Consider the following 27,160-nt stretch of genomic DNA (forward strand, 5'->3'; position numbering starts at 1 on the left):
AAGTGACATCAGGTGGTGCTGGCTGCTGTCAGGGGACTGAAGCCTGGGTTGGGTGAGGAGTGAGTTATCTCAGACTGGGGGGCCAGAGAAGGCAGGGGTCAGGGGTAGGGAGCGATTGAGCAGAGATCTCAGTGAAGTGGATTATGGGGATTCTGGGGGAAGAACATTCCAGGCAGAAGAGCAAAGGTCCTGGGGTGGGAGTGTGCCTAGGGGTTTGAGGAGCGCAGCTGGCCTGGAATCAGTACTTCCTGATTGACGGAAACATCGAAGTCTCTCGAGGCTTGTGGACAACTCCCCCTTGCACCTTTCCTCTGACAGGGGCAGAAAACCCAGTAGACTGGTCCAGTGTATGTCCCGCCCCTGCCATGGTCCCAGCTCTTTGGAGGGAAGCCAGGGAGGAGAGAGCCTTCGTCTCCTCATCTGTACGATGAGGCTGACAGCGCCAGCTGTGTGGGGTTGATATCAGATTCAAGGAACGTCAAATGTCAGGACACAAAGGAGCATTGGACAAAGGGTATATGACTATCTTAGAGGCCAGGAGACTGAAGCCCAGAGGAGTTAGGGAATGTGCCTGATGTCACACAGCTCAGCATTCGATCCCAGGACCCTTCCTCGCACCATCCATGCCCTGAAGCAAGGGCTCATTGCGCTGGAAATCCAAACAGTTAACTTACCAAATGGTCATTCCATGGCGAAGGTATAATCCTCCCACTTTACAGACGAGGAACTGAGGCCCAGGGAGCTCCAGGCGGTGACAAGACCAGTGTTCAGACCCCCGCCTTGAGTCTCTTCCCCAGGGGGTGGCAGACTTTGTCCCTGAGGGCGGAGTTCCTGGCCTGGTGCTAGGGTTCCAGCAGTGAGGGGTGAAGCGGCTGCCTGCCTGAGAGATCTGGCTGGGCCCCAGAAGTCCTCCATCCTCCTAATCCTCAGTAATGGCATTGACACGGACGGTGACAATGACACCTCCGGGAGCCTTGGCCAGCCTGGCTCAGGGAAGAGCCCGTGCCAGGGCTTATGAGCTGCTGCAAATGAGATTTCCCTGGCCAAGCCTCACGTCCCTGCTCCTGGGAGGCCAGACCGAGCTTTCCCCACCTGCTCCTGGAGCTGACGGGTGTCCCTGCAAGAGTGTGGCCACACAAGTGGGAGCCTGGGGTGGTGCGTTTGTGGGGCCTCCTGCCCTGGACTGAGCGTGTGTGTGTCTGTCATGTCTTGGGATTTCGGGGGAGCCGGGTGGTACTCACCTTGCCACATGGGGAGAAACTGAGGCTCGGAGAGGGCCTGCAGCTCACCCAGGGTCTCACAGCTGATGGGACCTTCATCTTCCCTGCTGGCCTCGCTCTGTCCACCCTCTCATCCACCCTGGGGAGTTAGCCCAACCCCCTCAGCCCCTCCCACACACCACAGTGCAGTGGGGGCTGTTCCCGGGTCGGGGGTCCAGACGCTCCTCTGACAGGGAAGCTTGGGAGTCAGCCTATAGTAGGGGGCTGAGAGGACGTGACCCCGAGGTTCAGCGAGCTTGAGTCCAGGGGAACCCTGATCTTGGGTGATGAGGGTTGTGAAGAAATAATGATAAAACCCCCGTTAACAACAGCGGCTGTCGTTCACAGAGGCCAGGCACTGTGCCAGGCTTGCCCTCTGAGGGCGGCAGGGGTGGGGCTGATCCAGGACTCCCTTGTCTTCTCAGTTCTGAGTCCAGAGAGGGGCCCGGGACCTTGGAGCACCCGGGCGGAAAGGACACAAACCCAGCGGGATCACTGGGCAGCTGACTACCTGGAGAGGGGAGGCATTTGCCTAGAGTGACTCTGGGGTCTGCGGTCCTGCCCAGCTCTGAACTGAGACCCCTGCACCACCAGCTCTGCCCTCAGAGCAGCAAGGGCTGTGGGGTCTCACTGACTCTCCTTTCTGCCCACGAATGTCCCCATGAGAGGGGATGTCATACAGCATGCAACCTGCAGACCAGGAGCCCCCGATAACAGCATGCACCCTGGCTGTGCAGCTGTTTCTTCTGTGGTGGAAGGAGAGAGCGCCCCTTAAAGACAGCTGCTGCTGGGGCACTTGGGACCTGAATGGGGAAATGCTCTAGGGGAAGGGTCCAGTCAGGCCAGGGTGGACTGCTCTTTGCTGGAACACGCCACCCCTCAATGCCTGCATGGCTGCACCCCTCCTGGGCTGTGCCACCAAGGCTCTGGGCAGAAGAGGCCTCTGCGCCCCACAGCTGCTTCCGCCGCTCCCCCTTCCCTCTGGGCTGGTCACAGGCTGCATTCTGGTGGTTCAGCCAGACCAGGTGTCAATTGTCTCCCTGGCCTCTGGGCCGGGGGAGGGAAGCAGGTGCCCGTGTCCCCCGCCCACCCCATCCATCATCTAGATAGCTCACTACCATCGGTGCCTCTGTCTCAGACGCGCTTTCTCCTTTTCTCTCCTCCTCTGTCTGTCTCTGCTCGGCTGTCTTAATATTTTTGCTTTTACACCATTCTCAGTGCTCGCCTCCTCCCTGCAGCGCCCCCCTTCTTCCCGTCTCTCACCACCTGGGTATGTGGGGTGCTGCCCTGTCCCCCTTGCTGTGTGTGTGGGAGGACCACCCTCATGGGAGGAGGGGAAGGGCATGACTTTGGCCATGTGACCACTGGACCCTCAGCCTCAGATCTGAGAGGACAGGCTGGCGTCCCCACCCTCCACACCTTGAGTGTGTGAGCAGCTGGGCCAGGGGCCAAGTGCTGCTGTCAGCGCCTTCTCTGCCTCGGCCTCTCTGTTCCTTCCGTGGCTGCGTCAGGTCTCCACGGGTGGCAGGCAGGCAGGCAGCCCGGGATGGGGACCGGGCAGCTGATGCACCTGGGACAGGGCGATGGGAGCCTCCTCCCAGCTCCATCTGAGTCACGGGGGTGGGTGGCAGCTGGTTCCAGCCCAAGCCATCCTGGAGACCAGGAGGAAGAGGAGCGAGGACCACAGACAGGTCACCTTGAGGCTCAGGTGGGCAGAGCTCCGAGTGGCTGGGGTTGGGGCACGGAGGGCCTCTGCCCACGCTGGACTGTTTGGGAAGAGCTAGTAGGGGGGCTAGCTCCCCTCCCACGTGGGCCTCTTCTCCCACGCCCCTCCACACTCAGCGTCCTCCCATCCTTCGGCAGGGCCTGGGCTTTCCCAGGGCTCCAGACGGCTTGACTTTGCCCAATACCCTGGGTCTGGCTGTGGGGATGCTGGTTTGAGCAACTCAGATGTGAAGAGAGGGGCTGGAGTTGCACGTAGGCACACACACGTGTAGAACACACAGAACACACATGTACTTAAACATGCCAACTATAACATAGATGGGTGCTTGCATTCCCTGGGATGTCCCCGACACACATACCTTCCCGCCCCTCCACACACAATCACATACCCCCGCAGCGGATGCACGGGATGTGTGCACACGCGCCTGCCCGCACATCCTTGTACACGTCAGCACACCCCTGCATCAGCACTCTGAGCCACCTGCGTGTGCACCTGCATACAAATGCGGTCCCCAGACATTCCCCGATGAGGAGGAGGGACTGCATTGGAGCAGACGAGGGTCCTCTGACAGGCCGGCTCGTGGATCTCTGAAGTGGCAAGCAATTCCAGTACAACCTTGCTACCTGTGGGAGGGGAAACTGAGGCTCAGGAATAGAACTGGCCTGGGGTGCCCTAGGATCCGGTGGCCATGCTGGAGGGGTCCAAGGTCTCTGCAGCCCTGAGACCTTTGCATAGCACAGCCAAGGACAGAGCTGCTGTCTGCTGCCTGGGCACCCCTTGCTGCCTGGCTGCCTTGTGGCACCCCCAAGCTGGTTCTGTAGCGACTGGGGAGGTGTGAGGCTGGCCTCAGAGGTCCAGATCATCACAGCCTCTGACATAGCGTCAGCCTTTAGTCCAGTGGACGATCTGGACTCCCTGTTCACCTCTCACCATCCCCACCTCGGACTTCCTGTGGGATTAACCCCGCCTCCGCACCCATTTCCCTTTCCTCTGTTCCAGCCCTCTGGGGCTCAGTGCTGTAAATTGGTTTTGCTTTAATGGCAAAGGTTTAAAAACTGTTTTAAGTGCTCTTTCCTGGACTTTCCCAGGAGGAGGAGGAGAGAGAGGCAGAGGTGGCTCTTGTGAAAAGTCTCTGACTTTCTGTGTCCAAGCGTGGATTTCTCAGACCTAATCTTCACATCCCTGGCCCCTGCTGGGCTGTTTCCATAGTTGAGAGCACAGGGTGGGGGCTGGGGCTGGGGTCTGTCCAAGGGGCTGTGTCCAGCTTGCTGGGCAACCTGGCCAAATCTCTCCTGAGTCTGTGGCTCAGTTTCCCCACTTGGAAAGTGAGGGTTGATGCAGATGGGCTGCTGCTGTGACCCCCGTGGTGCCTCCCTGCCCTTCTGCATCTTGGAAATGGGCAGCGTGAGTCCCCTGCTGCTTCTCCCCCATCAAATGGGCCGGAAAGGGACCCACTTTGTAGCTGTGGAAATAGACTCAGAAGATGTTGTGGTTTACCTAGCTGACTGGGCTGAGTAGATGTGGGGCTCCAGGCTTCCTGACTTCTGGCTTGGGCTCAGTGCCTTGGGAACCTTGATCCTGGTCCAGGCTGTGCTGTGTTAGTTGGGGCAAATCTCTGTCCCTCTCTGGGCTTCTGACTCTCCAGCCATGGAAGGGGAGCTGGGCCTCAGCCATGCTATTCCAGAAGGCTGGCCCCCTCCCAAGGATCAAGGTGTGCCAGGGAAGGCACTTTGGGGGAGATGATACTGGGGCACCTCTGGCCTCCCAGAGGCTTGCCTTTCTTTCCCTTGCCTCTGCTCTGCCTGTGCGGTGAGCTCTCCCCATGCCCTCCCACTGTGGGAGACCCTGGCTTCTGCGTCCCCCTGCTTGGGGGGCCCCACAGCTGCGATGTTCTACTCCCCCTCCCCCATGGAAGCTGAGACAAGGGAATTATTTTTGGAACAAGAGCAGTTACACAACAAATGAATTATTTATCTTTGGGCCTGGAGGAAAGGAGGCATTTTGCTGGGCTTCTTAATTCTTTATCTGGATTCAGGGGTACCCGCTTGGGTACGTGGACATGTGTGTATGCGCCTGCTTGTCGTGTGCAGATTGTAGGTGTGCTCGTGTGTGTGTGTAGCTGTCTGCGTGTGCATGCCATGGAGGTCTGGCTCATGTGGGGGCATGTGGGTCTCTGTGCAGCTGGGGGGATGAGCGTGGTCTCCAGGGTGCTGGGGGGTGTGTGTCTGCACCTGTGCCCACCTGTTTCTCTCCGGTGTCCCTTCTGTGCCCATGGTCCTCAGACTCTGCCCCTACTCCCACTATTCTTCTGTCTCCCTCCATCCCAGCCCCTGGGCCCCCTCCTGCCTCTTGCCGCCCACCAACCCCGCTTCTTTGATGTAACAGAGACCCCGGAGTGCTTGCTGGCACAGAGGCCCTGGGACGGGGTGTGGAGAAGGGACGGGGGGACTGCGCTGGAGCTTGACAGGGCTGCTCTGAGCCCTCACACTGATCTGTCACCCACTCTCGATGCTGCCTTTCAGGAACCAGGTGCAGATGGGTCTCTTCCTTCCTGCCCCCATCTCCCTCACTCCCTGCTCAGTGCGGCACTCTCCAGCTTCCTGTGGGAATCGTCTGAAGTTCTGAGCCCGGAAGCCAAGGAGGAAGACGAGGAGGAGGAGGAGGAGGAGGGAGAGGAAGTCAAGCCCTGAGAACTCTTGCACCTTCCTAGCAGGAGACAAGGAGCAACCCTGCCGTGGGGCCCCCAGCCCCAGCCAGGCCTAGTGCCTGCTGTAGCACCCTAGAAGGCCCCCAGCAGTTGGCACTAGCTGTACCCACCTTGCCTGGGGCCCCCGTGCTGGGGGTTGCCCCCAAGATGGTGGCGGCCCCAGGGAGGACTGTACTGCCAGCCCCAGTCTCTGGCCGCTAGGCACCCCCTGCCTTGCCCCGGCCCCTCACTCCAAGGCCAGCGCCATGCTGCGCCTGGGGCTGTGGGCGGCGGCGCTGCTGTGCGTGTGCCGGCCGGGTGCCGTGAGTGCCGACTGCTGGCTCATTGAGGGCGACAAGGGCTACGTGTGGCTGGCCATCTGCAGCCAGAACCAGCCGCCCTACGAGACCATCCCGCAGCACATCAACAGCACCGTGCATGACCTGCGGCTCAACGAGAACAAGCTCAAAGCCGTGCTCTACTCCTCACTTAACCGCTTTGGGAACCTCACCGACCTCAACCTCACCAAGAACGAGATCTCCTACATCGAGGACGGTGCCTTCCTGGGCCAGTCGAGCCTGCAGGTCCTGCAGCTGGGCTACAACAAGCTTAGCAACCTGACGGAGGGCATGCTGCGCGGCATGAGCCGCCTGCAGTTCCTCTTTGTCCAGCACAACCTCATCGAGGTGGTGACGCCCACCGCCTTCTCCGAGTGCCCGAGTCTCATCAGCATCGACCTGTCCTCCAACCGCCTCAGCCGCCTGGACGGCGCCACCTTTGCCAGCCTCGCCAGCCTGATGGTGTGTGAGCTGGCCGGCAACCCCTTCAACTGTGAGTGCGACCTCTTCGGCTTCCTGGCCTGGCTCGTGGTCTTCAACAACGTCACCAAGAACTACGACCGCCTGCAGTGCGAGTCGCCGCGGGAGTTTGCCGGCTACCCGCTGCTGGTGCCCCGGCCCTACCACAGCCTCAACGCCATCACCGTACTCCAGGCCAAGTGCCGGAACGGCTCACTGCCCGCCCGGCCCGTGAGCCACCCTACGCCCTACTCCACCGACGCCCAGAGGGAGCCGGACGAGAACTCGGGCTTCAACCCCGATGAGATCCTTTCGGTGGAGCCACCAGCCTCGTCTACCACGGATGCGTCGGCAGGGCCCGCCATCAAGCTGCACCACGTCACGTTCACCTCGGCCACCCTGGTGGTCATCATCCCACACCCCTACAGCAAGATGTACGTCCTGGTGCAGTACAACAACAGCTACTTCTCCGACGTCATGACCCTCAAGAACAAGAAGGAGATCGTGACGCTGGACAAACTGCGGGCGCACACGGAGTACACCTTCTGCGTGACCTCGCTGCGCAACAGCCGCCGCTTCAACCACACCTGCCTGACCTTCACCACGCGGGACCCCGTCCCCGGAGACTTAGCGCCCAGCACCTCCACCACGACCCACTACATCATGACCATCCTGGGCTGCCTCTTCGGCATGGTGATCGTGCTGGGAGCCGTGTACTACTGCCTGCGCAAGCGGCGCATGCAGGAGGAGAAGCAGAAGTCCGTCAATGTCAAGAAGACCATCCTGGAGATGCGCTATGGAGCGGATGTGGATGCTGGCTCCATTGTGCATGCCGCCCAGAAGCTGGGCGAGCCTCCCGTGCTGCCCGTGTCTCGCATGGCCTCCATCCCTTCCATGATCGGGGAGAAGCTGCCCACCGCCAAGGGGTTGGAGGCTGGGCTGGACACGCCCAAGGTGGCCACCAAAGGCAACTATATCGAGGTGCGCACAGGCACCGGTGGGGATGGTCTGGCTCGGCCCGAGGATGACCTCCCGGACCTCGAGAACGGCCAGGGCTCTGCTGCAGAGATCTCCACCATTGCCAAGGAGGTGGACAAGGTCAACCAGATCATTAACAACTGCATTGATGCCCTCAAACTGGACTCGGCCTCTTTTCTGGGAGGCGGCAGTGGCAGTGGGGACCCGGAGCTGGCCTTCGAGTGCCAGTCCCTCCCTGCAGCTGCTGCCGCCTCCTCAGCCACTGCCCCCGGGGCCCTGGAGCGGCCCAGCTTCCTTTCACCTCCCTACAAGGAGAGTTCCCACCACCCACTACAGCGCCAGCTGAGCGCCGACGCGGCCGTGACCCGCAAGACCTGCAGCGTGTCGTCCAGTGGTTCCATCAAGAGCGCCAAGGTCTTTAGCCTGGACGTGCCCGACCATCCGGCCACCACAGGGCTGGCCAAGGGCGACTCCAAGTACATCGAGAAGGGCAGCCCCCTCAACAGCCCGCTGGACCGGCTCCCACTGGTGCCGGCGGGCAGTGGTGGGGGCAGCGGCGGGGGCGGGGGCATCCACCACCTGGAGGTGAAGCCAGCCTACCACTGCAGTGAACACCGGCACAGCTTTCCCGCCCTGTACTACGAGGAGGGTGCCGACAGCCTGAGCCAGCGCGTGTCCTTCCTCAAGCCGCTGACCCGCTCCAAGCGTGACTCCACCTACTCACAGCTCTCCCCCAGACACTACTACTCAGGGTACTCCTCCAGCCCTGAGTACTCATCCGAGAGCACGCACAAGATCTGGGAGCGCTTCCGGCCCTACAAGAAGCACCACCGGGAGGAGGTGTACATGGCCGCTGGTCACGCCCTGCGCAAGAAGGTCCAGTTTGCCAAGGATGAGGATCTGCATGACATCCTCGATTACTGGAAGGGGGTCTCGGCCCAGCAGAAGCTGTGACCCCCCTTCCTCCCTGGTGAGGTCGGAGCCAGAGGGCTGGGGGCCCTTTGGGGGAAGGGTCCAGGCGGCCAGGGCGGGGAGCAGACTCGGGGGCCGAGGCCCAGGAGAGGACGCACATGCAGACCCGCACGCACACACGCACACACACACCTGACCACCACCCGACTGTGAACAAACCAACATCCGACAATAACGGACAGGAAAACAGAGACACATTTTCCTTAAAGTTTACAAACTGATACCGAAACCAGTCGTCTACTGTGCTGCCCAGGGACTCTGCTGGGGTGTGCAGGGCCGGGGGCCGGCGAGGGGAGGAAGGAAGCCAAGAGAGGGTGTGGGGTCTGGGGGTCTGGGGCTAGAAACAGGTGTGGGGACCAAGAAGGCTCGGGTAGAGAGGGACTGAAGCCCCTCTGGGGTAGGGAGAGGGTCCCCTTCCAAGCTGTGGGTCAAGTCACCTGCAGATTTAGCATTAGACAATGGGCAATGTCTCCTTCCACTTTAGAGAGGGGGAAACTGAGGCCCAGAGAAGGGAGTTGACAACCCCAGGGTCACACAGCAGCTTAGCCTCAAGTCCCCCAACTTCCCAGCCCAGTCCTGTCCCAGACCCCCTGCAGCTCCCTTGTGGACCCCTTCCCGCCTTCCACCCACCCTACATCCCTTTCTGAAGTTCTCCCCTTGGGGCTGAGGGACTTGAGAATCAGGCAGTGCTTCTTCTTCCTAGAAAGCCACATGACAGTGCCCCCAGAACGTGCAGCTGTGATTCAGAATCCTGGGGGGCTTTTGCCCCCTACGCCAGCGCCCAGGAGAAGGGAGAGGGTCCTGTTGACGGGAAGGGAGCCGAGGCAGGGCGACATTCCACCAGCCCACTTCAAGTGTCTTCCACGTGGCCTGGGAAGAGTAGGGCGTGTGGCGGGCAGGCCAGCTACCAGGACATCTCAGGTGCAGGTCCCCGGCCTCAGCTTCTCTGGTCCTCCGAGACCCCTGCCCACTGCAGAAGGGCAGCGGTGCACTGTGATGCCTGGGGGGCTGCAGGGAGGAGCTGTCATGGGGGACTTCCTACCTGTCCCCATGGCCTGCGTCCCCACCTGCCCGACCCCATCGTGGGATCTCGGCTCCTGTCTCAGCTGCCCACCCGGGGAAGGAGGGCTTTCTTACCCACCCACTCTGGGCTGCTCATCCAGGCCTGGCCCCCTGGCCAGAGGGGCTCCCATGTTTCCATGGCAATGGCCACTCCCCTTTTTCTGACCCCCCACCCAACATCAAACAAAGCACAAACAGTGAGGCCCCCACCCAAGAGGGGCGGGGAGCAGGTTGGGTTCGTGGCGCCCTGCCCCCTCCCAGGCGGCCTCTGTCACCATGGTAACCCTGTGCCTGGCAGTTGGTGCCCAGAGTGACCGTTGGGCTCTGGGGTTCTCTGTCCGTGTAGGCGGTGGCAGAGGGTGGTGAGGGAGGCCCAGCCTGGCAGCAGCTCCTGGGGCCAGCTCTTTTGGGAGGCAAATCTGGGGTCCTGATACTGGGGTCTTGACCAGTCAGGATGCTGATGGGCTGATGTCCATCATCCTTCACCTCTGGGTGGGAGCTGGGCCAGTGGGGTGAGGGAACGCTTGTACTAGCAGCTTTGCCTGCCTAGCAACGTGTCCCTTGGCTCCCACCCACCTCAGCATGGGGGGGCCTTGGCTCTCCCCACGGCCCTGCCGGAGACCTCCAGTCTTGGGCCTGTGGCCCACATGGGTTTCCTGAGATTTGGGGAGTGTGACTGAGGGGTGAGGGTAGGCACTGGAGTGGCACCAAGACTGGCACTGTTGGTGGGGAGGGGCTCTGACCAGGAAAGCTAGTGCCATCCCCTAGGGGACCCCAACGACCTTCCTGCTGGGGGCAGGGGGTGGGGGAGGACAGCAGAGGGCTAGGAGGCTTGGGCTCAGCTGAGCACCTCTCTCACACCAACTTTGGGTGAACAAAGCCCAGGGCTCACTTTGAGAGTGACGTTTGCAAAGAAAAGACTGTTCTCCCGGGGCGAGGAGGGGAGGGGGCGGCATGGATGCGCGGAGCAGACCTCCCTCCCCCGGCCCCCAAAACCTGCCCCCCAACCCCTCCTCACACCCAGTCGGCACAACTGAGAAAAGCAAGCAGGCAGAGAAGCCAGGGGTGTGAGGAAGCAGACTCCCTGTTATATTTGCATGACGATTTTACTGTATTTTTCTGAGCAAACATCTGTCGTGTATGTGCCAGTTTGTCCAGACTCCCCCACCCCCTCTCTGATGCCCTCCTTTCCCACATTCCGTCTGTTGTGATCTGACGAGCAGCTCTTGAAACCCAGGGAGGGGTCAGCTCTGCAAAAACAGACCCAAAACAGGTGCCACCAAGACACAGCCCTGCCCCACACCCACCTTCTGTGTTTCGAGCATTGGGCCCAAGTGCCACCTCCCTTCCTCCCTCCCTCCTTTGCCACCTCCCTTGTCCCTAGTTCCTTCCCCTCCTCCATGCCAGGGAGGGCAGCCCCAGGGAAGCCTCCTCAAGGGCTTGTGTCCCGGTGGAAGGGACTGTCTGTCAGTCCCGCTTGTTCCCGTTTTGCAGATGAGGAAGTCAGGGCTCCCAGACAGGGGCCTGGTGACTTGGCTGGCCAGCTGGGGTGGAGGATCAGTCACACTGCTGAGTATAGGAGGCCAGGAGCTTGAGGCTTCTTGGGAGGCTTCATGCAGAGGCTGGGGGCTTTGAGAAAGGAACCCGTGGGAAGAAGGAGCACGCCTGGGGTGGGCCCCAGGGAGGGTTCCCGGCAGCAGGAGTTGGGGGCCCGTGCTTGCCATTTCCCCATCCTTCCTGCGTGAAGATATCTATCAAAACCTCAGACTCTCTGACTGCGGGGACAGGGGCCCTTCTAAAGAGCAGGACTCTGATCATCCACCGGGGGAACTGGCCTTGAAGACCCAGTTCACGTGGTTCTTTGTGAGGCCGAGCAGGGTCTAAACTCGGGTCTCTGGCCTCCCGGCCAGGCCAGAGCCCACCCCGAGGCTGGCCTGCATCTGTGTCCCGCATCCTGCTCAGGACGAGTTTTTCCCAGGCAGGCAGGAAGTATTCACAAAACGCTGCCATGCAAGGTCTGGGTTTGTGATGGTGATGAGCATGGTGGAGCTGGGCTGTGGTCTGGGGCAGGCCAGCAGGGCAGACACCAGGAGAGGAGGACGGGGGGCCACAGGGAGGGAGGGGAGATGAGGGCTCGGTGGAGCAAGGGGCCAAGCTGGCTGGAGGACATGTGGGTGCTGCGCCCTGGACGGAAGCCTCCTGCCTTGGGCCCGAACGAGGTCACACCTGGGCTTGCCTGCCTCTGTTGGAGAATCTCCTCTGAAGCTGTTTCTGGGAAGTAGCATGATGGATCTGCTCCTTCCTGGAGGGCACAGCAGGTGCAGCTAACCCTCCGTTGGAGCTTATGGCCTTCCAGAAGCAAAACACAGAGGTCTGGAAGGAAGGCAGGGAAGCCTGGTTGGTGGGGAAACCTCGTCACAGGTCCCGGCCTTGCTTCTCCCCACGGCAGGAGGAGTCTCTCTCTGCCCACCAAAGATTCCTCACCTGGGCTCCCTTCCTGGGGCAGTGCAGGAGGCCTGTGGGGGCAGCCTGCGTCCAGGCTGGGGAGCCCGTGTCTGGGTAGGTCTGGGAAAAGGGCTGTCAGGGGAGTGAGGAGGGTGGGAGTAAAAAGACCCACTTGGGAAGGCCAGGCCTGGATCGCCCTCGGGAGGCAGCTGGGGCAAGGCAGCAGCAGTGGGGAGTGTCAGGCTGACTGAGAGTCATCCATGTTCTCAACTGGAAGTTGGTCGCCTGCCCCACCCCCTCCTGGAAATTGAACAGAGAGGGGAAAAGAAGTGCAGAGAAGGAAAGGAGAGGAAAGGAAAGCTAGAGTCAAGAAACGAGGTAGCGACAGTGCTAAGGCCCGGATGGCATCAGGAATGAGGGACAACAGTGACAGGTCCCGGCTTATAAGGGGCCTAAGTGCAGGGAGGGGATAGACACAATGCTCTCTAGTGACTGGTGCCTTTTACAGAAAATTAAAATGGGTGATGGGGTGGGGAGGGGCAAAGCTGGTCAGGGAGCATCCCTTGTGGGATGGGGGGACAGGGAGTCAAGCTCTGAATGACAAGAGGAGCCAGAAGGGTGGGTGGGTGAGTGTGAACACAAGACTGGAGGGAGTGGGGTTGTAGTGGCTGCCTGCCCCCCAAGCCCCGCCTCTGTCCCCTACTACTCTGCCCCTGCCCATTCCTGGCCCAGCAGAGCCCCCTTTCCATGAATGTGGATGGGTGGGGCAAGCCACTGGGGAGCCTGGGGAAGCTCAGCCCTGAGGGGTTTACTTTGCCCGTGGAAGCCAGTGTGAAGGTTGGGGCAGCCTTGCCCGACCCCATTGCCATCTCTCCTCTCTGACGAGGTGGCTGCTCCGGAGGTGGCTGAGCCCCAGGAGAGGGGACCTCCTCTAACTCTCACGCTCAGATTCCATCCCGACACACTCCCCCACCGACCCTGGGTCCTCCCACCTCTAACACAAAACCAGGGTCCATACTGCTTGCCTCCAGAGGCAGCCTCAGCCCTCACTAAAGGTCAGGCAGTCCTGCCAAGCAGGAGGGAGAGGAAGGGGGTCCTGAAGGGCGGGCAGGATGGTCTGGGCCTGCTCCTCCTTCCTCCTGCCCCTCTGCCACTCCACACTCCAGCACAGGGCTAGGACAGGGGCTTGGAGTTCCTGCAGTGGTGGCCACACTTCCTTCCCTCCTTCCCTCCCTCCCTCCCTCCGTCCGGAGCCGCCAGTCCCCAAGTTGGCTGTGGTTGGGCACCTGGTTTGGGTCCTGCAGAGCTGGGCTCAGGCCCTGGGCTCTGAACCTGTGAACCCTTGCTGTGTGACAAACCTTTCCTTCCTCTGAGGGCCTTGAACCCTCTCCTTTTCTTCTTTTGGGGGTGGGGGTTAACTTTATTTTCTCTTCCCTATATCTGCCTCTCTCCCTCCCCTCAATTTCCTGTTTTAAAACTGAATGGCACGAAATTGTTTTCCTCAACTCGGAGATTCCTGTATGGAGAGAATCAATTTCTATATTTGCAATAAATTTCTTATTTAAAGCTACAGGGCCACGGTCTATGCTGTATTCCTCCCACGTTGCACTGCCATGACCCTCGGTGCCCTTTTCCCCATTTCCCTTCCCACTGGAAGCCCCACTCATGGGGCTAAGGCTTAGTGGACGGCGGGGGTAACTGCCTGCGTTCAAGGAAAAAGAAGGGGGTCTGCCAGAGAGAGGGGGCCAGCGGGAAACTCAAGTCCAGGGTCAGTGTGCACCCAGACGCTATAGCGTCTGATGGGTGGGGAGCCTGATGACCTCCCTTCCCAAAAGCCTAGACATCCCTCTGTTGTGTACTCTCACTCAATTTTCTGCTGCCCTGGCCTCCCACACCCCGGGATTCAGAGCACTGTACAGGGAGGCAGGGCCATGTGGGGACATTCCTAGACTTCAGCTGCTTCCCAGGAGAAAAGCCCCGAGTCAGTGACCACAGTCTCTGAGGTCAGCCTCTTTCTGCCCCTGTCTCTGGTGGGTCCAGTGTCTCTGTAGGACCCCACTGGTCCTCCTCCACGCCTGGCCTGAGCAGCCTGTCTTGGGCCCCTGGCCCACCCCTCCTCTGGTGGCCTCCCACCATCTGCTGCCATTCTCCACGGCTGGGAAACGATCCTCCATGGCTGGGAAGCGATCCTCTCTGGTCCTTCGGGGTTTCTGCTCCTTCTCAGATTTAGGAGATGCCTTGTGTCTCTGGTCAGGCTGAGGCACTCAGGTCAGCGTCCAGTGACTGCAGGCTGAACCGCCCAAGCCTCTGTTTGGGGCCAGCCTGGGGCCCCGCTCCCAGCCCCAGCCTCCTTGCTTCCTAGAGGCAGAGCCCACCTACCCTTTTCTCAGACTCTTCTTCTCCAATTGCTACAAAACTCTTCTCCAGGAAGGCCTGGATTCACCCTGGTTGCTATGGGGTATTCTAAACTCTGTGGGTCTGAGCTATTCCCTGATGTCACCCTGTGGCCTTCAGCCCAGCCCTAGGTCTGCAGGAGCTGTGTCCTAGTGGCTCTGGCGGCCCACAAGTCTGTCCTGCCCCCGCCCCCCCCGCCCCGGCTATCTCCATTAAGAGTTGGTTGTACTCTGGGTACCCTCTGGGATGGCCCAGAGCCTGAGGCTGCTCACCTTCTACCGCCTGAGCCCCAGCTGGATGCCTGTCCCTTCCAAGTGCCCTCACACAGGCTCAGTGCAGCCGTCCCAAGGGGGCCACAGCCAGCCAGGGTCCCTCCTTTGCTCTGCTTCCTGCCAGCCCCAGGCCGCCTTCGTGAGGGAGGTTTCAGTGTGAGCCTGCACCAAGGGAGGAGGAGGAGGACAGCGGTACACATTTGTGGGAAGCACAGAGGGGTAGGCCCTGGACCCTGACAGACTCTGTCCCCTCAGGCCCCTCAGCCAGGGCTGCCCTATGGTCCCCAGACCCAACCCTGGGCTCCAGGAACCCCTGCTCAGCTGCCTGCCTGTCGCACTGGGTCCCCGTTCTCTTCATCAGCAGGAGCTGCTTCTGTTGAAGGACTCATTCTACTCCTCAGGAAACTTAAGAGGTGATCAAAGTGGTCCACGAACCTCGGGAGTCCAAGTCCAGGCCCTTCCCCTCGGCTGCCTCAGCCGGCCTTGGGCGGGGGGAACCCTGCGGCCCCTGGGAGTGTGGAAGTGTCCTCCGGGATGGCTTTGCTCCAGTGGGTGGAGATCCGGCCAAACAGTTCTTACTCAGGCTTAGAAAGTCGCTTTTATTCCTTAATGTTACAAACGCAAACACCCTTGCCTTTTCATTTCAACTCAGAAGTGATTCTGTTTCTAAACAGAGCACACTTAACACACGTGTTTTGGGGCTTTGGGCTAATTTTGGTCCTGTTTACAAAGGCAATTAGGGAAATGTCCTTAGCTACCCCCCACTTCATAAGTGTGGCATATCTGCTTCCCTTTCTGCACACTTCAATCATTTGAAAACCGAGCAAACGCTGTGAGCCCATACATTTTCACCCGTGCTTGCATCTTAACATATGAGCCATCACTTAAAACCCCAATTCTGAATTAATGCCTTACAAATAAGCATTATTTATTTGTAAGTGCTCAAGGACATTGGCGAATATCTGAAACACTGCACAGGCTCAGATATCGTGACACAAAATGTAGACGACAAAAAGGTGACGTTATGGCATAAACGTGTAATTTTTTCTGGGGTGAAGGGAAGTTCCTCCATCTGTTGGACGAATGTCTCGAAGTGTGGCTGTACCTTGTGGACAATGTTGGGTTAAAGCTGCTCTGTCGGCTGGGCCCCAGGAACTGGATATTTCAGGTGGGACAAGGGTCTGGGTGCTGTAGACAAGACCATTGTTGCCAGGGGCACCCCACTTTGACACGTTCTGTGTCATGCCTTCTAAGTGGGGTGCTCTTCCCAAGCCTCGCCCAAGGGCTCAACTGCTGGTATATAAGTTCTTCCTCCTTTTTCTTCCTTCTATTTTTCCAAGATATCTGTAACTCAGACTTCACTGACCACCCAGCCCTCTCCAGCCCGGGCAGGCTTCCTTCTCCAGCTTCTTTAATGTTCTTCCCCGTAGCAGGGCTCCAAGGAAGCTAGGTGTCCTCAGCACAGCTCCCTGGGCTCTGCTGGGGCTTGGTTTGAAGGAGTTGACAGTTCCAAGGTGACTCTGGTGACCCTCGTAGCTGCTGGGCCAGGGACTTCCTTTTCTCTTTAGTCGTTTAGCTGAATATTCCCCTCCCTCAAGTTCCCCCTGCCTTAACAACTACAAATGTTTTCCTTCCAGAGGTGTGCCTAAAAGAAGCCCTTGTGGCTGGCTGCAGGGTTTAGGGCATCACTGCGTCTCACTGGTTCTCAGGGTCTCCTTTAGTCTCTGAAGGCAGGGCCCCAGGCACTCAGCCCCAGGCCCAGCATCTCAGAGGCTGGCCTCCTCCTGCTGCTGTCATTAGTGGGTCCAGGGTCTCTGTGGGATCCACTGGTCCTCCTCTGGGCTCAACCTGGGCAGCCTGTCCTGGACCCCTGTCCCACCCGCTCCTCTGGTGCCCTCCCACCATCTGCTGTTCATTTTGTTCACAGCCAGGAAGCGCTCCTGCTCCTTCTCAGATTTAGGAGATGCCTTGTCTCTCTGGTCAGGCTGAAGCACTCAGGCCAGCATCCAGTGACCTCAGGCCTAACGGCCCAAGCCTCTGTTCGGAGGCAGCCTGGAGCCCACTGCCCAGCCCGAGCCTCCTTGCTTCCCAGAGGCAGAGCCCACCTGCCCTTTTCTCAGAACTCCTGTTCTCCAACTGCTACCAACCCCTCCTCCAGGAAGGCCCCTGGATTCGGCCTGGCTTGTTATGGCTTGCTTTAAATGAACTCCCTCGTTCTGAGCTATTCCCTGTGACTGGTGTCACAGTGTGGCACTCATCCCTGGCCTATGTCTACAGGAGCTGTGTCCTGCTGGCTCTCGTGGTCCATGGGGCTCTCCTGCTCCCTTTCTGCATCCATGGGAGTTGGCTGAACTGTGGGGACCCTCTGGGATGACCCAGGGCTTGGCCCCTCACCGTTTTCCTGCCTGGGCCCCACCAGGCCCCTGGCCCCTCTGAGTGCCCTCACACAGGCCCAGTGCAGCTGTCCCAGTGGGGCTGTGGCCAGGCCAGTCTGTCTTGCTCTGCACCCCCAGCTCTTTCCTGGCAGCCCTTGTGCTTTTTCCGGAGCCCCTCATCCCTGAGGTTGCCCCGTGGCCCTGTGCCTGGCCTTGAATCCCAGGCGCTCCTTCCCTGCTGCCGCCATCACCCTGGCCTCCCTGAGGCTTCCATCCTGTTGGTGTCGTGAGGTTGGGCTCTGCAAGCCCCTTTTTCCAGGAAAGCCTTTACTGTCTGCTCCTTGGCCAAGGGAGACTTAGGTGATCTCTGCTGGCTCAGGTGTTTTCTTCACATTCTTCCCAGACTGTGGGGCTGGGGCATCCAACTCTGAGTTCTGCCCTTGGTCTCACTTTACCCCAGTTCCCCTGGATTACAGGTCCCATCTGCAGCTTCCTGGTCTCTGCATCTGAGGACTCCCACATGGGGAACTGGTTGGCCCCATGAGCCACCTTCCCAAGGCCCTTTGTCTGCAAGGAAGGAGACCTGATGCCAGGTGTGCATTGGAGGTGACAGTTCTGGCCTCCCGCTGCTCCTTGTTGTCCAGGCTGCTCTTGGCCTTGCCACGGTGGGAGCTCAGCCATTGCCCCCTCCCTCAGGCATGTGGGGACATGTCAGGAAGCTAGGGCTTTTCTGTTTTCCCCACCTGGCTGGAGGGTTTCATGACTTGACTCCTAGGGCCCAACCTCCAGTGGACGCCTGGGCTGCCTCTCCAGCATACGCTGGCAGCCCCTTCTCTTTCCCTAGGCCTAGGGCCCCAGCCTGCTGTCAGCTCTCCCCTCTCCTTAGCACCAAGCCCACCACAACACCCATTCCTACCCAGTCCCCACCCTAAAACCCCCCTCTCTCGCGGCCTCCTCTAAAACCGCCCTCACCTGCATCTCAGACAGTGCATCTTCCGTCCTCCCGGTCCTTGTCAAACGAAGCAAGGTCACATGTAAAGGAGTTCCCAGTGGGGTGAAACTCCTCCAGCAACTCTCGCATCCCTTGATTTCGATAGCTCCCAGAATCTGCAATGGTCCAGGGGCGAAAACTCACCCATCTACCCCTCTCTCTCCTCACTTTTCAAACAAATTGTATGGCCCAGTCCCTGTATATTAAGCACCATGGCTGTGAATATATAAACCTCAGTCCGGGGTCTATTGCAGAGAACAGAATTCTCTGTAACTAATTTAAGCAGGAAAAAAATTCACAAGAGGAAACCAAGAGGTGGATGGAATTGTCAGGAGGGCTGCAGACCAGACTCGAGGGTGGCCTCTTTGGACTGACTTGTAAAGTAACTGCGCAGGACTGGCCCACCAAGGAAACTGCCGCCTGTTTCTGCTTAATGGGGCTGCTGAGGGAACGAAACGGTCCCTTGAGGGGCCCTGGGCTGCTGGTGCCGGGATCACAGCAGCTGCATGGGTACCCCCTTGGGTGCCAGCAATGGGCTGTGGACTCTCATCCTAGTGCGGGGACGATGGCGGTTGAAGCATCTCTCTGCCTCACTGCCTCCTTCCCAGGCTCTCAGAAGAGCATCTGATCTGCAGAACCCAAACATCTGTCCTGCAGCTTTAAGAGGATTTGGCAGGGTTGGGCTGATGCCTCACATCCGGGGCGTGGACCAGGGTGTGTTCATTTCTTCAGCAGCTCCGTGAAGTAGGGGCTTCACCCCTGCTCAACACTTTGGGGGAAAGACTCAGAGACAGTAATTGCCCCAAGCAAGCACAGAATACCCAGAAGAGCTGGAAGGAGTTCCAACCCACTTTACTCCCAAACTTTGCCTGTTCCCCCTAGAGATCAGGGCCCAAAGACCTGAGTCCCAGATCGGGCATGGCCAAACATCCCAACTTTAGGCTAGTGGAGTGTCGAGAGACGCCAGCCATACAATAATCCCGGGGCCTGTGGCGGCCCTGTCAACCCCTGCATCCCCTGTCTTGTTGCTAAAATTCTGGTTCCTGCTGAGATACCTGCTCCAAATCCTTCCTTTAAAGATGAGAAGAGTGAGCCTCAAAAATAAGGGTTGGAAGTGGGGAGAGCCTTCCTGTGGTCATAGGAAGCATGACCAGGGAAGAGGAGGTCATATTTGCCAGTTATTTCTATTATAACCCAGAGACGGGAGGAGGAGGAGGCAGGCGGGACCAGGGTCAAGGGGTTCCCTGCCACAGGGCATGTATGTGAGAAGGGTCTGCTCTGACTCCCTTAGCCTCCTGCTCTTCCCCACAGGCTGATGAGCCTGCAGGGCCCACGGGCATTCCCAGACACTTTCCATTTGACCATGCTCCAAGCACCTGGGATGCCAGGATTGACTGTCCAGTGGGGTCCTGGGCATGTTTCCAAGGCCTGTCCTTCCCAGGGTGGACCGTGCCACCCATGTGGGCACTCTTAGGCATGAGAGATGACCAAGGAGTAGCTGTGTGTGGGAGTTATAGGCAGAGCTTGAATGCGTGGGGTCGTGGTCGCTATGCATGCCCGTGAGATCCTTTAAGTTGTGAGATAGTGCTGTGGGTGAGAAGAGGGTGTCCTATGGGCCAGGGAATGGGACTTGACTTTCCATAGGCCACCACATTCAGGGAGGTCAGGAATTTGAAATTCAAACCTGTTAGAGGTCATCGTGAAGGTACATTTGTCAAGGCAGGCGGATATTCTAACAGTTTGTTAGCTGAATGGAGAACTTTTCAGTATTTAGACACACAGGATTTGGGCTTCCCTTTGTACTCATGCCCGGGCCTGGCAAATACTAGGGGGAGGCCTGGGCTCCGGGTTAATGGGGCCTGGGGATAGAAGTCAGATGGTGTGGGATGAACCCACTGCTTGGAGGAAAAGGCTATAAATGGAGGAAAAGGAAGAGGAGGTGGTTTTGCTGTTTTGTGTCTGGGCAGGAGCAGGGTGGGCTTGGAAGGCTGCTCATAGAGGAGGGAATGACCCCGTGGGGACTGGGGAGGTGGACGGGGAGATGGCATCACTTGGGCTCAGGAGTTGGGTGGGGCTGGCAGGAACTTCTCCTGGGAGTGGGAGGAAGGCGGGATGGAACCGGCTACTCATGGAAGGCAGGAGAAGGGGTAGGGAGGAGCGGGGCTCAGAAAGTCACTTTACATTTGGGGTATCTTCCTTTTACCCTTTCCAGCTAAGTAAAAAGCATATTTTTTTCTCTCTTCTGCTGCTCAGCAGCATTGCATGGCCCCATTGCTTTTCCTAGTTTCTTGCTCTGAGGGTCAACTCACAAGTCTTCTTCTAGGTGCCATGTGAGGCACCAGCCCTGGCTGGGGCCTGCAGTGGAAAAGCCTGAAGGAGACAGCACCTCTGTCTCTGGGGAGCTGCCGGGATGTGGCTGTCCTTTAGCTGTTTATTAGAAAGGTCCTTTGATATGCTTCAGGTGAGGGTTCAATGCGGGAAGTAACCCTAGGAGACAGTGGAGCCTCGAGTGGCTCGGTCTCTGCTGTAAACACCATTCCAGGGGGCACAGTCCACCCATCACATAGCACTAGAGGGGAACGCTGCGCTTCACTCTGCCCACTGCAGTGAGGCTTCTGGGCCATCTTGGTTCTTCATCTCCATTTTTGTTCTGCCTTGTACGAACCTCTTCTTCGTTCTGCTTTGTTGCCTCGTGGCCAGAGCTGCTCTTGCCTCCTGTTTTGCTTCTGTATATTTCAGTTCCTGCAGCTCCCATTTCCGGTCCATGGCCCCTGCTTTCCCAGCTCCTTTCGGTCTAAGGAACTTTCTGACTTTAGGACCTGAGAGTGGAAGTCTCCCCACTGAGTCCCCATTGACAGCTGCTCATCGACTCCCCTCAGTCTGTCCCTGAGCTGTCCCTGTGCCAGCCGGACAGAGGTTGCTAAGCGGGGGTGGAGTGGGGTGTACAGAGATACGTGGTCCACGGCTCTTACCTGGAGGACTTCACTGAGGGACAAGTCACCCACTGTGTGTCTGCACTGTGCTCACACGCAGAGCTTCCAGTGACACCTCACAAGAGGGCCATGAGGTAGGCATGAGGCCATTTGATTTCTGCTGTACTCTTAATGAGGGAAAGGTAGTTATTTTTACCCTCCATGTATGGACCAGGGAACTGAGGCCCAACAAATGCTAGTTAACATAGGCAAGGCCAGGCTGCCCACTCTCCCTGACTCCAGGGGCTCATGTCCCCATCCCAGGCCTGGCTGCCTCTACACCCGTAAATCCATGATGAGACACCCCAGGCCAGGCTATGAACATAGGGCTGGATTGACCACCAGGGTCAAGGGAAGGAGTGTGGTTGAGGTAGGAGATGGAGACTCAACTCTAGACCAGATTGAAGAGTGGCTAAAACAGGAAGAGGCCCTGAAAGCACCTCTCTCCAGAAGTCATGCCCACCACCAGCACCATCAGTTTTACCTGTGTCCATAGCAATACCCGGAAGTTACCACCCCTTTCCACGGCAGTGACCCGGAAGTTGCCCCCCCTTTCCATGGCAATGACCCAGAAGTCATAGCTCCTTTTCTAGAAATTTCTAAATAACCTGCCCTTTAATTTGCAGGTGATTAAAAGTAGATATAAACATGACTGTGGAACCGCCCCTGAGCTGCTGCTCTCAGCACACTGCCCGTGGGGTAGCCCTGCTCTGCAGGGGCAATCACAGAGCTGTAACACTGTCGTCTCCGTAAAGCTGTTTCTTCCACCACCAGCTCACACTTGAATTCTTTCCTGAGCAAAGCCAAGAAACTTCCTAGGGTAGGCTCCAAGTTTGGGGCTCATCTGCCCTGCCCCATGGTGGTCAGGCACTGGGCCTCGAGTGCTCCTCCGAACTCCAGAGCTTCAATTTCCACCTCTGTGAAATGGAGTGAGCTACACTTGCTTCACGAAGCTGCATCGAGGCACGGAAGCCTTGAGAGCTGAGAAGCATTCATACCGTGGCCTGGCCCAGGTAGAGGCCGCTGAAGAATGTTGGCTGAATGAAGGAGGCTGCGACAGTGTTGCAGATACAGCAATGGAAGCAGATGTTTTGTTCAAAAGAAATAGGCCCCATAGAGGGCCGAGAGCCAGGAGAAACTCCAAGTGGGGTAAAGGAAGAGGGGAGTGGCAGTGGCCTGGCCAGGGAGGCCAGGGGAAGGCTCCCAAGAAGGACCAGGCCCGTCAGAGCAGAGCCGAGCCCCTTGTGCTGAGGGTCAGTGACAGCGACCTCACACCATCTGAGCCTTTCTGAGATCCAAACTCGGGAATTACTTCAACTCTTTCCTCTCCTTCCCTTCCTCCTTCCTTGGATTACATCATGGAGTCTTACAAGTTATATTTTCAATTCTCTGCAGGGTGGCCTTAATCCAGGTCTCCATCTCTCACTTGGATTCCTGCCACAGCTGGAGACAGTCCCGGGGGTACTAAAGTGTCGACTCACTGATTCCCTACTTAGTGCACTCCCCCAAGTCTCAGTGCTTCCAATACCAACATATGGATATATGTTGGTGACTTCCAGCCCCATGTCCATCTCAGTTAGTCCTGCAGCCCCCAATCCTCCTGCTTCCTATGTAAGTGGCAGTCCCCTGCCACTCAAGCCAACATGATGGGTGGTTTTTTGGAGCTAGTCTCCACCTTCCCCTCATCTCATACTGACCTGACCTTGAAAACTCATCTGAATCTGGCTGCTCCTCTCCATGTACCCATCCCCTCTGGGGTGCAAGCCACACCACCCTTCACTTGCGGGATGATAGCAGCCAGTGGGCCCACATCTGGCTGTGCCCCTCATCTATTAAATCATCTCACAGGCTCTTCCAGTCATGCTGAGAAGGTCCATCACCCACTCATGCCTCTGGATCTTGGCACCCGCCAGAAATGGTAGTCCCACTCCCCCTGCCAGTGATTGGCTTAGGAATGGCCACGGAACCCAGTTCCAACCAGGAAGAGGAAATGGGCAAGGGAAGGAAGGGATATCATAATCCTCCTCTAGAAATGGTTGTATCTAATCGGGATGCAGATGCCTGAAACTCTGCAGTGTAGGAAACACTAGGGCCCGCTCTGTGAAATATTCACATGTCCAAGTGGAAAGAGAACAGACCCTGTGGACTGAGGCTCGCCCCGGGGGACCTGGACCTGCGTGCCTCTGCCTTTTCATGTGAACTGATGTCTCTTGCTTGAACTCACTTGAGTAAAGGTTTCGTGCCACTTGTAGCATGTGCAGATGTAACCATCAACACAGAACTCCTACTTCCTGGAGACTGTGGGGGATTTGAACTTACCATAGGTTCACGGAGTGACAAAGCTGTTTCTAGGGCCGATGCAGCCGTGGGCCATGTGAATAGAATCACGGGGTCTGGGCTGGGGGAGGTGAGGGTTCTGGGCTCTCCCGTACTGGCCAGACTCCACCTGGAGAGGCTACGGTCAGTCCAGGGTGACTACGCCAGCAGGGAGGTTGACCTGCCAGGTCCATCTGCTGAGAATGATAGCATGTAGAAGGGCTGGGAAACCCTGCCATGCAAGGAATGCGTGAGAAAGTGGGGCTTTTTCTCCTGGCAAAGAGAAGCTGGTGGTGGGACTTCATTTCGGCTTCAGACGCATGCAGGGTGATGTGTGGAGGGAGTGGCCATGCTCATGCTGCTGACCAAGAGGAAGTCAATGACAGTATAGAGTTTGTCAACAATTGAGGACAAATTCAAACTTCAGTAGGTATCATTCTCACCCAGGGAAGTTGGTAAAAACACAAAGGCCCAGGCCCTGTCTTTCAACGAGCCTGGGCCCCAAGTTATTAGCACTCTAGGGGGTTTTGGGGCACGCCAACATTTTTGCAACCTCTGACTCAAGGGAAAGAAGCCCACATTTGTGAGGCATTTAATGTGAGCCAGGTGCTGAGCTGGGCCCATCACTGTGGCTCCCATTTGATTTTGACACAAATTCTTAGAGCCAAGCACTGCTACAGATGGTTTTGGGAAGTGTAGTGAGTTTCCCATGAGAAGTGTGGCTAAAAATCAGTAAGAAAAGGATGATTAGTGTGAGAGGAAAAGGAGAGTAGGAAAAGAATTCTTAAATGAAGAAATATAAATGGCCAAGAAACCTATGCAAAGATACTCCTCTGTTGTGGCAGAGATCACAAGCTGTTCTCCAGTGTCCACCTTCCCTTCTTCCATAGGAGCAAAACCCTTGATTTTCGGTCAGGCATGTGGTCTATTACTAAGACACTCCCATCTAGCATGAGGCTCCGTGCTCAAGTTCTGGCCAATGAGAAGTAGCAGATTCCAAGAATCATCCTAAAAAGGCAGCTGACAGGTGTCCCTTATTTCCTTTTTCTTTATCTTTTTCTTGTGGCTGGAATATGAGACATGATGGTTGGGGCTCCAGCAGCCTTATAGGGCGGTGAGGAGACCTTGGGGACAGAGATCACACACAGCAAAGTAACAAGAGGAGGGGTCTGGGTGGCCAAAACCATGGAGTGCAGCTGACATGCCAGATCTAGACTGCCGTCCTCCTGATTTTACTTAAGCAGTAAATGTCTGGCTTGAGTCTCCGTTATTTGTTCCCGTGCCTATTCCTAGCTGATAACAACAAAGAAATACAAAACAAGACATGAATTTGCCAAACTCCTGATCACTTTTCACTCATGAGATTGGCAGAAACCTAAAAAGACGATGATATTGTTAGAGACAGTGCAGTGCTGTGGTTAATATCCCTCCTGCTCTGGACTTACCAGCTGTAGAAACTTGGACAAAGTGTGTAACCCTCTGTGCCTCAGTTTCCTCACCTAAAAAATGAGTGTCAAACCCAGTACTACCCCACAGAGTCATTGTGAGGAATCGGCGTTTAGAATAGAGCCCCGTACAAAGCACACATAAGTGTCTGCCGTGACTATTACTATTTAGCTGGCATACCTGAGGTTGGTGTGCAGGTGTAGAGGAAAGACGCTCACGCCTGGCCAGGAGTGTGAAATGTAGACAGCCAGAAGGCTCTTGCTGTTTCAAAACTTTCAAACTACATACAAGAATCCCCCCAGGGTGCTCCCTCTAACCCAGAAATTCCACCTCTAGAACCCTGAATCCCTTGGGGCCAAACGTGTTTCAGATTTTCGGAAGCTAACTTGATGCATATGCCCCATCCTGTGTTACTCTTCCACGGGGTCTGGGCGTGCCCCATACTGTAGACCCTCTGGGGTGTTCAGCCCACCTCAAGTGCATCTGGGGAATTCTGGGGAGTGAATGCCCTTGGGGTAGCCCTCAGCTGGTAAAGCCCAGGGGCAGGTGGGTAAGTGCCCAGCAGCCTCTAGTCCTTCAGAGAAGCACCCCACATTGCTCAGGAGGTCCTAGAGAAGTCGACTGCTCCCTCCTGCAGTGCCCTCTGCAGTGACCTCCCTAACTACCCTTGTATTATCTTTTCCCGACCCACATCTCACTCTCCCTGGTTGCTCCCTCCTGGATTCTGGTGTCACCTTCCAAAAAACCACCTGCACTCAAGTCCCGTCTCAGGCTTTGCTTTTGGGGACCTTCACCCAAGACATTCCCCTGACCAAACACATTATTTCTTCAGCAAGCTGCACACATAGCACAGAAAGTGGGATAAACAAAGACGCTGAACACTCTCACATCAATCTGGGTCAGGTTTGCTGGCAAATAGGTAAAAGAAAAGGAGTATGGTTCCGGTTCTGGGAGTGTTTGGGTTTCGTGGCTGTGGAGATGGGACCGGACTGCATTCTGCAGAGCACAAAGGCACCCTCTCTTGCTGAGTTCACTCGGTGTGAGTGGAGAGGCTCCCGTGGCCACGGACTGCACTCAGAAGGGCCCGAGACCACAGCAGTCACCAGGAATTGGGCCCTCCAGGAGCTGACACTTGAGGGTAGAAGATGTCTGATGGGGCTTCTGGCCAAACTTGGGAAGGAGAGCTCTTGGGTGGGGAGACAAGGCCACAATCAATGGGTGCTCAGGGGTGGCCCCGCTGCACAGGTGAGGTCTGAGAAGGGACTTGACAATGAGAGGAAGCCTAGGACGCATGATCCGAGGCAAAGAAAACAGCAGATGCAAAGGCTGCCAGGTAGGGCAGGGGTTTGAAGAGGAGGAGCAAGGAAGCCAGAGAGGAAGGCGGAAGAACTGGCTGGTGGGAGGATGGGCACAGGTCACACGGGGCCTGAAGAGCTACGTTTCTAGCTTAGAAGAACAGCTGGTATACAGAGGGACTTCCAGCCCGCGGGCACCGCCATCTGATTTGAGCCTCTGGTTTTGTTGTGGGCATAGATGGTGCATTTTCGCAACAGGGCAAATGCGGAACCGGCACATGGCGTTTGCTGCCCGCCTGGCTCCCACACTGCGTTTGTCCTAATGATACCCGTGGCTCACCGCACCCTACAGGGGCCTCGGAAGGAGAGCCAGCGCCACCTCCACCTCCACCTCACCACCACGGCAGGGGCTCCTGATGGGTCTCAGGGTGAGCACCACCCTCTGCCAGTGACAGGTCAGGTGTGGGCAGTGACCAGTCTCAGCCAATGAGACATCAGGGAGAGCCCGCAGGTGGCCTCGGACCCCGCCAGCCTGGATGCGGAGGCCGACCTATGAGTCTGACTCGAATTGGGGAAGAGCAGAACACACAAGGGGCCGATGCTCACCCTGCTCCCTGCCAGGCCGCACTGTGGATGGGCTTGTGGCCCGTGTGAGGCTGAGCAGGGATTTCCGTCACTTGTAGCAGAAAGCCTCCCACTGGCTAGTGAGCACAGTGTCCATCCCAAGGGACAGGCTGACAGGCTGTGGCTTGTCCCCGTCATGGAACACAGCAGTGCGCTGAAAAGAATGAGGGGGTATCCTCCCCTCCTGAAAAGGAACCAGCGACGAGAGATGTCGTCTCTTCTCAACCAGGGGTCATTTTGCTCCCTAGGTAGGTTGCCAGGTTGAGGAAATAAAAATGCAGGGCAGCCGGTTCAAGCTGAATTTCAGACAGTGCATATTAACTAGATGTCTTGTATTTACTCTGGCAACCTTACCCCCAGGGGACATTTGGCAATGTCTGGAGGCATTTTTGGTTGTCACTGGGGATGGTTAGGTGCCACCAGCATCTGGTGGGAAGGCACCAGAGATGCTGTCATACATTCCACAATGCGTAGGACAGCTTACGAAAAAAAAAATATCTAGCCTAAAATGTTAGCTGTGACAAGGGTGAGAACTCCTGTATTAAATGAA

At 57.5% G+C, this 27,160-nt stretch overlaps 1 protein-coding gene across 2 annotated transcripts in view; it reads left to right on the forward strand.

Annotated features, from left to right (window-relative positions):
- ELFN2 (extracellular leucine rich repeat and fibronectin type III domain containing 2) overlaps window positions 1-27,160 on the forward strand; it is an 87,966-nt gene that overhangs the window by 46,775 nt on the left and 14,031 nt on the right. Inside the window, exon 3 of one of the 2 annotated variants that reach the window (XM_025399628.1) lies at window positions 5,508-13,495. The exons of the other annotated variant lie outside the window; for it this stretch is intronic. Coding sequence (XP_025255413.1) covers window positions 5,938-8,400 — 2,463 coding nt within the window. The 5' untranslated portion in view covers window positions 5,508-5,937 and the 3' untranslated portion in view covers window positions 8,401-13,495. Of the gene's footprint in view, window positions 1-5,507; window positions 13,496-27,160 lie in introns of those variants that run through there. 2 annotated transcript variants of the gene reach the window in all.

The sequence above is a fragment of the Theropithecus gelada genome, chromosome 10 (assembly GCF_003255815.1).
Source record: "Theropithecus gelada isolate Dixy chromosome 10, Tgel_1.0, whole genome shotgun sequence".
NCBI lineage: Eukaryota > Metazoa > Chordata > Mammalia > Primates > Cercopithecidae > Theropithecus > Theropithecus gelada.